This window comes from Danio rerio, chromosome 20 (genome assembly GCF_049306965.1).
Source record: "Danio rerio strain Tuebingen ecotype United States chromosome 20, GRCz12tu, whole genome shotgun sequence".
In the NCBI taxonomy this organism is placed as follows: Eukaryota; Metazoa; Chordata; class Actinopteri; order Cypriniformes; family Danionidae; genus Danio; species Danio rerio.
In genome coordinates this window covers 54,973,026-54,984,005 of record NC_133195.1, presented here as the reverse complement: position 1 = coordinate 54,984,005, position 10,980 = coordinate 54,973,026, and the positions used below count along the sequence as shown (strand labels likewise).

The window sequence follows — 10,980 nt, the reverse complement described above, 5'->3', positions numbered from 1 at the left end:
TTCCCCCTCTGATGACACGTACAAAAGCAGAATGTCAATCATAGTGTTTCCGCAGACAAAAAAAATCTTTCTATGGTGACATCTGATTGGGTAAAATAGGCTTAGCCACACCCCTCCAACTAGTTTTTTTTCCGTGGGTGAAAGATTACTTGAGAAGTGCAAAAATAAACCCCGCCCCCTACTCAATATTCAGTCATCGGCATAAGGATGAGCTCTTTAAATTGAACACAGTGAGTGACACCAAACAGCTTCCTTGCATTAAGGATCATGGCCTAAAGTGTTCATCAGCTGTATCCTGCAAAATCATTCATTCCCTTCAAAGTGGCCATTATTGAGCGCTTCAGTTTGGAACAACACTGACTTTAATATGACGGCCTGAGCTGCATTCCACTCCAACTGTTTATGACATGTTTAAACGCAACATCCTAAACCCTTGAGCACTTGAACACTACACTGTTGTGACATCACAATCGCATTGCATTCTGCGACATATAGGTGTTGGAGTGGACATATGAAGCCGAATCGCTCCCTTAACAGTGGCAGAGCTGCGATTTTTGTGGGTGGCCAATGCTATTTCAGTGGGTCCACACACACACACACACACACACACACACTGTACTCAAATACAAAGATGCACACAAACACAATGAAAGTCTATTTTATTACCAACATTTAATTCAACATATAATAGTATGAAAATATACTGATTTACTGATCATCTACTCGCTTTACTGCATCGTAAATTAAATATAATCACTTATATACAGTTGAAGTCAGAACTATTCGCTCCCCTTTGAATTATATATATTATTTAATATTTCACTAGTGATGTTGAACAGATTCAGGATAATTTCACAGTATGTCTGATAATATTGTTTCTTCTGGAGAAAGTCATATTTGTTTTATTTTGGCTAGAATAAAAGTAGTTTTTAATTTTTTAAACACCATTTTAAGGTCAATATTATTAGCCCCTTTAAGCTATTTTTTGTAGATAGTCTACAGTACAAACCATCGTTATACAATAACTTGCCTAATTACCCTGACCTGCCTAGTTACCCTAATTAACCCAGTTAAGCCTTTAAATGTCACTTTAAGCTGTACAGAAGTGTCTTGAAGAATATCTAGTCTAATATTATTTACTGTCATCATGGCAAAGATAAAATCAGTTATTAGAGATGAGTTAATAAAACTATTATGATTGGAAATGTGTTGAAGATCTGCTCTCCCTTATACAGAAATTGGGGAAAAAAATAAACGGGCTAATAATTCTCGTTAACTTACACAGCGGATAATCAGTTTCAGATTCTTTTATTTTTGTCATTAAAACATCACAATAAAATTGTCATGCAGAACGAAATTACGTTGCAACAGACCGAACAAGAATATAAAAAACCACTATACAAACACTATAAAACCCTAACATGATAAACAAGCTTTCATAATTTCATGAAAAAATTAAAATATAATCATATAAGATATAAGAAAAATCTCTGAAGAGAATAACTTAATACTTAAATACCTATTTCACCTAACTATAAAAAATGTTCCTCAACAAACAAACCTTAAAAATGTATTTCAAATATTATGTTATGATGTATTATTATTTGTCTTGATGAAACCATGCTCAGGCATGTGATCAGCCGAGGACAAAAAGGAAGGAAGACAAGACCCCCTAAAAAAAAATAAATAAATAATGAATAAATAAATATATATATATATATATATATATATATATATATATATATATATATATATATATATATATATATATATATATTATATTTATTAATGTCTGCGTGTGTTTTATTTAATAAATAATAGAAACAATACTTCTAAATAAAAATAATAAATAATTTTCTTTGTATAAATATTGGATTTTGGCCGCACAATTTAAGTTTGATTTTTGGCTTCATCAGTTTCAATGTTTAGCAGTTTAATAGTGACCTGGGTCTGGGTGAGGCTGGGCCGCATCAGGTTTTCCACAATAAATAATTATATTATAAATTTCTAATTTGTTTATTTTTTCGTCTTATTTTGGGTTGAAAAATCAAAATAAAGAGATTTGAGAACATGAGAATTTTTTTTACACAAAATAAGATAAAAAATAAACAAATTAAAAATTAATAAAACAAATAAACCAATCAGTAATAGATAGTAATAATAATAATAATAATAATTAGGTTTATTGTTATCTGCTGTGCTGTTGTTACAGGAGCAACAAGGTGTTATTTGTTTTGACTAATTTCACATCATATAGAAATATATGTAATGTTCATTGTGTGAGGTAATGAAATACAATGCAGGTAGAGCGATGCAAATAGGGTATATGTGGCAATTAAAGAGTTAAAATCCTGTAATTTTCTAAACAATTTAGAAGTTTTGATCAGGACTGAGGTTGATTAACAGATTTATACAAACAAAATGATCTGATGCATTTTAACAAAAGTTTAATTCAGCTGATGTTTTCATCCATAACATAACAAAAGGGCAGTAAATACTGAACAGCGCACAAGGGTTAAGAAGCGTTCAGATATATCTGCCAAACTTTCTACCTGTGTTTGTAGTTCTAACAGCACAAGCACGTCAGTCCCTCCCCCGCATGACGTCACAGTTTCGAACGCTAATTAGAACACATTCTTGAACGCGCGTCAGTTTGATTTGGTGTTCAGTGGTGTAGATGGTGTTTGACAGTCAGCGAACAGTCATGCGTTTTCAGTCAAAAATACAGCGTTTACAGCACGATATGGATTACAATATTCTGGAGAGAATGATTACACGAGATTCACCAGAGTTCAGGAGCCACGGTCGCGCTGGAGGAGCGTCCGAACAGAGAGCTTCATCTGCGGCCATCGTGGAGAACCAGACAGCAGGTAAGAGCACAGCAGCACACCGGTGGAAATATACTGTATTATTTTATATATATATATATATATATATATATATATAGTACATTTACTATAGGACATGTAGTGGATTTCCTGAGGTAAATACTGCAGTGTTTTTGATATTTACTACAGTAAATCACAGTGATGTGGTAAATCTATTCTGCTATACACTTACTGTGGTAAAGTAGATAATATACTGTATGAACTACAAGACAAATTACGACAGAAATCTCATATCACGGTATAAGTCAACATTAATGATATTTATAGTTGTACAATGATATAATATCATTATCTTAATTCATATTTTCACCACATGTAAAGCAAATACACATATTTAATTAATTATGTGATCATATTTTACTCATTATTGTATGTTTGAGAATGTAGAGGGCTAAAATAAACAATAATAAAATAAAAAACTTCATATTATGAAATATAAGTTGTATATTGAACAGCTCTACAGTATATATAACTACAGTAATTGTTCTTATTATACTGTATGTGTGATAACTTACATTTTTGGTGTGGCTACAGTAAAGAGATACGGCTGTTGAGGGTGTTTTAGCCTTCATAATCTTTAATAAATGGAATGTTTTGGTATATTTGATATTTCAGTGTGAATGCAGTCAGAATCACAGTGTGTTAAAAAGATGAATGACTGTAAACAATTTAACTGTCATAACTCACACTGAAACACGGCTCTTTTAAAATATCATTTTAAAAATATTTTCATACCCATTATCTCTACTTTCTAAATGTTTTCTCTTTTTTTTTAGAGATGCAAAGACGAGGACGGAGGAAGACAGGCGTTCTTTCATTCTTCCGGAAAATGGGAAAAGCTATCCATAAGCTTTGCTGTATGGATGCAGCAGCAACATCTATAGTGGACCACACTGACCCATCTGGTAGCGCTCGTGCTGTCGGTAAGCAGCGAAACAGAAGGATTAGGAAAGACATGAGTTGTGGTTTTAGCTGATTATTATAATTGAAATGAAACACAGATTAAAATATTGTAGAATTGTTTATTATCCTGCTTATTACATGGCTATAGGCATGTGCTATTAGTTGAATTGGTTGTTATCGGGGAATAACACCTTGTAATGTTTTCTCTCTCTTCAACCTCAGAATCGAGAGAACGGACTAGAAAGATCTACCTCAAGAAAGATTGCAGCAAAGTCATCTTGAGAATCGTCAAGGGCACCCCAGGGTCCCCGGATCCGTGTGGGGTCTGTGTTGTCTCCATTGACGTGGACCAACCTGGGATCTCCAGTGTGTCTGTTGACCCGGGACCTAATGGATTCTACTCAGATTCTTTTAATCCGGGTTCACCTGGAGTCCTCCGCTTGTCCCTCGTCCTTTGTCCATCTGGGGGGTTCAGTGTGTCTCTTAATGCTCGTCCATCTCGAGGCTGCAGGGTGTCTGTTGATCCCGGTTCGTCTGGGTTCTTCAGTGTGTCCTCTTATCCGGGTGCGTCTCGGGACTTCAGTGTATCTGGTAACCCGGATGCCTCTGGAGGCTGCAGGCTGTCTGTGGATACGGGTCTTTTTGGGGGCTGCGCAGTGTCTGCTGCTCCGGGTCCGTCTGATTGCGGCATGTCTGCTGCTCCGGGTCCGTCTGATTGCGACATGTCAGCTGCTCCGGGTCCATCTGATTGCACCATGTTGGCTGCTCCAGATCCCAGTGATTGCACCATGTCCGCTGTTCCAGGTCCGTCTGATTGCGGCATGGCTGCTGATCCGGGTCCGCCTGATTGTGGCATGTCAGTTGATCCGGGTCCGTCTGGTTGCACCAAGCCTGCTGCTCCGGGACCATCTGGTTGCACAATGTCTGCTGCTCCGGGTCCGTCTGGTGCTCCGGGTCCGGCTCCTCACTGGTGGATCAGCAGTTCCAGCCCGCCAAGCAACAGAACCATTCAGATGGTGGTGATCGAGTATTCGGATGGCTTCATACCGCCGGCAGACCTGACTCTCTATGTGTTGTGTGTTGTTGTAATGCTTTTATTGCATGTACTGTTGGTCTGCATCTGAACTGTAATAAATTGTGTTTGAATACACTTGAAACTGTGGTACAAAGCTCTTTTATTAAGTTTGTTGATGATTTTATTTGTATTTTTATGTGTTTTGTGCTCTGGACATGCTTAATTCTCCTAATACTTTTTAAAATATATTGTATTTATTCAGCTTCATCACATAGTGGCAAGCTTAGTGCAGCGTCACACATCTTAAAGCATACAAAACAAGAAAAATATTAGAGATAATATGAACACAGACATAAAATAAGGAAATAATCATGTAGAAATATTAATAAAAACATGTTATGACCTATCTATGTATCTATCTATCCATCTATCTATCTGCCATTATACTGTCTATCCAGCTTTTCATCCATCCATTTATCCATCTATCTGTTTGTCCATTCATCTATGAATCTAACATTCTATTTTTATGTCCACATATATCACAAAAATAATAAATATACAATTTATTAAAAACGAATTATTATACATACATACAGCCATGAAGAAAATGTCATAATGCAATAATTATCTTTCTAAAATTAGATAATATTTATTGACAGTTGTCTAAAGAGCTCACAATCAACTCACAACAACAGATTTGATTATAATAATCCCATAATCATTAGTACTGCTAACTTAATGCACTTAAAATACCTGCTGTATGATTAACATGTTAATGGCAGGAGAGAACAAGCACATTTATTAGGCTTATACTATTACAAATCAATTAATAAATCAAAAAAGAATACCCAGTTATACTGACACACCAGTTACACATCCCAGATCGAGGACTAGTCAAGCAGATTATATGGATAAACCGGTGATGTGAAGTGCCATCAGCTTTCTTCAGGTCTCTAATTTCAGCTTTCAGTGGATTTTTCACATATTTCTGAAAGTCATTTCTCTTATATTTTGATTAGGAACCTGTCCAGATGATGCAGATCTGGATTGTTGTGCTGTACATTTGTTTGGTGCTGGTTTGATTTGATGGGTAGCTTATTTTCTCTCAATCTTTAAGTTATAAATATGACACTGTTGCTTCAATTTGTTGAAAAAACATGAACAAAACACACACTTTCACATTCAGTACGTCACGAAGACTGTGGAAAATACTGCAGAGGCTGTACGTTTGGTCTGTAATCAGCAAATTAAGAGGTACTGCTAAGAGTAAACGATTTTCTGTATATTTATTGAACACTATTCTGCATTGTAAGAAAACACTCCAGGATTGCATTTAATTTCTGTAAAGATTTCCTTTTTCATCTCTGCATCATCGACATGTACTCATCATCATATACTCGCATACTATGATGTCAGCTTGTAACTCACTGTCATGCATTTAAAGGGGTGGTCCACTATGATATCATATGTTAAACTTTAGTTGATGTGTAATGTAGCTGTGTGAACATAAACAGCATCTCTGAATGTAAAATGCTCAAACTTCAATGCAAAGGGAGACCTTGGTTTTTACAGAGTTAGCTTAGCAAAGCCTACAAAGAATGAATTTTGGGGACTACAAAAAATACTTTCGCCCCTGTGAGATCACAGAGGTAGTTTTACCGCGCACACACACTGCGCAGCTAAGGGCCGTGGCCAGAGGCGCTGTAACGTTACAGCAGAGAGAGAGCTAAAATGCGTCAAACACGGCTGTTTCCACAGAGCTTCTTCTGTTTCTGTATTTGGATTTCCAAAGGACACGACACAAACACAGAAGTGCTTACAGTTCAATATTAATTATGTTCCAGAGAACTATAAAATACACAGCAAGCATGATTTGACAAAACAGCTCCAGAATCTCTCTCAGTTCAGTGCTGGATTCGGCTAAAATCTCCTCAAAGCAGAAGCTGTGAACTACAACCTGTAAGTGTTTTCATTTGTTAAAATTGATCATGACATGTTCAGTGTCTAGCGATAACGGTATGCTGTAGCAACGATGTAAACAATGGGAAATGCTGCTTTGCGGGCAAACAATTTTTTACCATAATATTTTTATTTTTCGTTTTTCAGTTTGTACACATTGAAATACAACATTTCACAAACATTTTACAACAATAATAACCTTGTTGCATTTACAAATGATACAAAATATAAGGATTTATATATATTTATAATAAAAACTAACAGCAAACAACAAACGAGCAAACAACAAAAAAATAAAAAATAAATAAAATAAAACTGCTCCTCTTTTTTTCAATTATGGTAATCTATTCAAACATGACAATTCTAATCATACTAAGTACTAGGCTGTTGTGATGAGTCAGAAGGCATTGAATCCATTTGCAAGCTTTATTAAAAGCACACATACATACAAACACAATCCAGGAGACAGAACGTGGGACAGGCAAAAGTTCAAAGGCAGGCAGATATCTTACTGGTCAGAATAACAGGCTGGAGATCAGGGGCAGGCAGATGTCTTTCGTAATCGTAGAACAAGCACAGGGTCAGAAACACAGATCAGTCCGAAGCAGGGAGTATGGAACGCTCAGAAATGACAGCCAGGCAAATCAAGACTTCGCAAAGAACCGGAGCGTGAGTGTGGTATATATACATGAGAGCTGATGAGTTGCACCTGGACCGCAATCAGTGCCAGGTAGCAGGGCTTATGGGAGTTTGAGTCCGTGAGTCGAATTAGAATTCTGGCGATGGCTCCCTCTGGTGGTGCACAAGAGGGTTGGCATCGCCCTCATTTACAACAGAACCCCCCTCCTGCGAGCGGCTCCTGAAGCGAGAAGGCACCTGACGCCGGGGTCTACCGCGCTGTCGGGGGGCTGGTTTCTCTGGGAACCTCTGATGAAACTCTTCCGTGAGAGTTGGGTCTAGGATATCCCTAGCATTCACCCAGGACCGTTCCTCTGGACCATACCCTTCCCAGTCCACCAGATATTGGAGGGCGCCACCCCGACGTCGAGAGTCCAGCACTTCTCGAACGAGGTAGGCTTCCTCGCCCTCGATCATGACAGGTGGGGGGGTCCTGGTTTCCGATTCCTCCTCAGCCGCCTCCTCTCGTGGACCACCAGCGGGTTTGAGTAATGACGTGGAAAGTAGGAGAAATACGATAATGATTAGGCAAGGCTAAGCGAAAAGACACTGGAGTAATCTGGCGTAAAATTTTGAATGGCCCTACATACCTGGGACTGAGTTTGCGGCAGGGTAATCTCAGACGAAGGTCTCGTGTCGACAACCACACCCACTGCCCCGGTTGATACGTGGGTCCCTGGCGTCGATGACGGTTCGCCTGAATCTCTCTCCTCCTGACTGCCCTCATGAGATGTCTGTGAGCCTGATTCCAAACATCCTCACTCCGTTGCAGCCAATCCGTGACAGCAGGTAACTCAGTGGGTTCTCCGGACCATGGAAACAGAGGTGGTTGGTAGCCCAAAATACATTTAAATGGCGTAATACCCGTGGCTGGCTTTATTCATGAATTTTGTGCATATTCTGCCCACATCAGATAACGGCTCCAGTCGTGCTGTTGCTGATGACAGTAGGAACGTAGAAATCGGATGACTTCTTGATTCATTCGTTCAGTTTGACCATTGGATTGAGGATGGTACCCTGAGGTGAGGCTAACATTAATATTTAGATTTTTACAGAGAGCGGACCATACCCGGGAAGTGAATTGGGATCCCCTGTCTGAGACGATATCATCAGGTAAGCCAAACATTCGAAATACATGATTGCACAGGGCTTCTGCGGTTTCAAAGGCAGAGGGCAATTTGGGCAATGGTATTAGGCGACAAGCCTTGGAGAAACGATCAACCACCGTGAGAATGACTGTGTTGTTCTGGGAAACAGGGAGATCCGTGATGAAGTCCACTGCTATATGGGACCAGGGTCGTTGCGGAACCGGTAACGGTTGTAATAGGCCAGCAGGGGTTTGGTGAGATGCCTTCGTTGTTTGGCAAATTTTACATTTCTGAACATAATTAATCACATCCTTCGTGAGAGACGACCACCAGAAACGAGCTTTGACTAACTCCAATGTTGCAGTGATGCCTGGATGCCCCGAGCTGGGAGTGTCATGAATATGGGTCAGTAATCTGATACGTATGTTATTGGGTACAAAAATTAGGTGATTCGGACAGTCTACTGGAGGGTTGTTTTCTCGGTTTGCCTCTTGGATCTCGGTAAGTATGTCCCACTGTACTGGAGCCACTAATAAGTTTGTGGGAAGAATGGTTTCATCACTACTTGTGGGTTTATCCTCTGATAGCCTGGATAGTGCATCTGCCTTACCATTTTTACTCCCTGGTCTATAGGTGACAATGAAGTTGAATCTGGTGAAGAACAAAGCCCAACGAGCTTGTCTGGGATTTAGACGTTTGGCTGAGCGGAGATATTCCAGATTCTTGTGGTCAGTTAATATGGTGAATTGCTGACTAGCCCCCTCCAGCCAGTGTCTCCATTCTTCCAGGGCTAATTTCATTGCCAGTAATTCGCGATTTCCCACATCATAATTTCGTTCTGCGCTGGTCAATTTACGGGAGAAGAAGGCACATGGATACATTTTGGATGGCTGACCCTGACGTTGGGATAACACTGCCCCGACTCCTGTGTTGGATGCATCCACTTCCACAATGAAAGTTAGGTCTGGGTTGGGGTGACGGAGAATAGGAGCTGTGGTGAATTGAGTCTTCAGATCACTAAATGCTTGGCGTGCTTCAGAGGACCAGGATAGTTTGTGGGAGTTTCGTTTGGTCATGGCTGTTAACGGTGCGGCTATTGAACTAAAGCCTCTGATAAACCGTCTATAGAAGTTGGCAAAACCTAGAAATCGCTGCAACTCCTTGAGATTCTGGGGTAACGGCCATCGTTGAACTGCCTGTACTTTCGTGTCGTCCATGGTAATCCCTTCTGCACTGATGACGTATCCCAAAAAGGCGATCTGTGTCTGGTGAAACTCACACTTCTCTAATTTGGCGTACAGACGATGTTGAGTCATGCGTTGCAACACCATACGTACATGTTCAACATGTTCCTCCATCGTGTTTGAATATATGAGGATGTCGTCGATGTAAATGATGACCCAGCGATCCAGCATATCCCGAAAGACATCATTCTTAAAAGATTGGAACACGGACGGACAGTTTAACAGGCCGAAGGGCATTACCGTGTACTCATAGTGCCCCCTAGTGGTGGAAAACGCGGTCTTCCACTCGTCACCAGCACGGATTCTGACAAGGTTGTATGCACTGCGAAGGTCAAGCTTGGTATAATATCTAGCCTTTCTTAATTGTTCCAGGGCAGGAGGTACGAGGGGTAATGGATAGCGGAATTTTACAGTGATTTCATTGAGCCCTCTGTAATCAATACAGGGACGTAAACTGCCATCTTTCTTCTTTACAAAGAAGAATCCAGCTGAAGCAGGAGATGTAGAAGGTCGGATGAAACCTTTGGCCAATTCCTCGTCGATATATTCAGACATTGCCTTGTGCTCAGGTTGTGACAGAGGAAATATTCGACCCGTTGGAGGACTTGAACCTGGAATTAACTCAATAGCACAATCACTTGGTCGATGTGGGGGAAGTTGAGTAGCTTTTTGTTTGCTAAAAGCTTCATGTAAGTCATGGTACTCAATGGGGATTCGTTCATCAACGAGTTCAGGTAACATATTGGTGGTTCGTAATGGAATTTTGTGAATGGGCTGGATGCACTGTTTCATGCATGACTCACTCCACTGTAATATCTGTCCGTCCCTCCAGGAGATATGAGGATCATGTCGCCTTAATTATGGCAGTCCCAACACCAGTGGATGATTAACTGAATCAATAATGTAGAATTGCATTTCCTCAATGTGTAGAACACCAACTTGTAACTGTAGCTTATTCGTGATCATACGGATGCGTCCTTCACCCACAGGACGACCGTCTAGTGCTTCCACTGCAAGACAGGAATCATATGAGCTGAGAGATAGTTCGTGACTTAAAGCAAATTTCTTAGATATAAAGTTTCCGGCAGACCCAGAGTCGACAAGAGCCGTGGTATTAATCATCCTTTTATCAAATTTATTAATTACAGGAATCAGTACACTGAAAAGTGCAGGAACATGGGAAGGACTCACCGATTGAACTGGTG

The 10,980-nt window shown here is 39.8% G+C and overlaps 2 protein-coding genes across 2 annotated transcripts in view; both read left to right on the top strand.

Moving 5' to 3' along the window:
* Nucleotides 1-10,980, top strand: part of mia3 (MIA SH3 domain ER export factor 3) — a 449,969-nt gene that overhangs the window by 132,142 nt on the left and 306,847 nt on the right. The gene's annotated exons all lie outside the window — the stretch shown is intronic.
* Nucleotides 2,651-7,045, top strand: LOC110438205 (uncharacterized). The gene is made up of 3 exons (XM_068215735.2): nucleotides 2,651-2,870; nucleotides 3,665-3,811; nucleotides 4,014-7,045. The coding sequence occupies exons 1-3, from the start codon at nucleotides 2,678-2,680 to the stop codon at nucleotides 4,913-4,915; spliced, it is 1,242 nt and encodes a 413-aa protein (XP_068071836.1). The 5' UTR covers nucleotides 2,651-2,677; the 3' UTR covers nucleotides 4,916-7,045.

Coding starts and splice junctions, on each gene's coding strand:
- LOC110438205 (XM_068215735.2), top strand. CDS start 2,678: ATGGTGTTTGACAGTCAGCGAACAGTCATGCGTTTTCAGTCAAAAATA. Junction 2,871..3,664: donor CGTGGAGAACCAGACAGCAG/GTAAGAGCACAG, acceptor CTTTTTTTTTAG/AGATGCAAAGACGAGGACGG. Junction 3,812..4,013: donor TGGTAGCGCTCGTGCTGTCG/GTAAGCAGCGAA, acceptor CTTCAACCTCAG/AATCGAGAGAACGGACTAGA.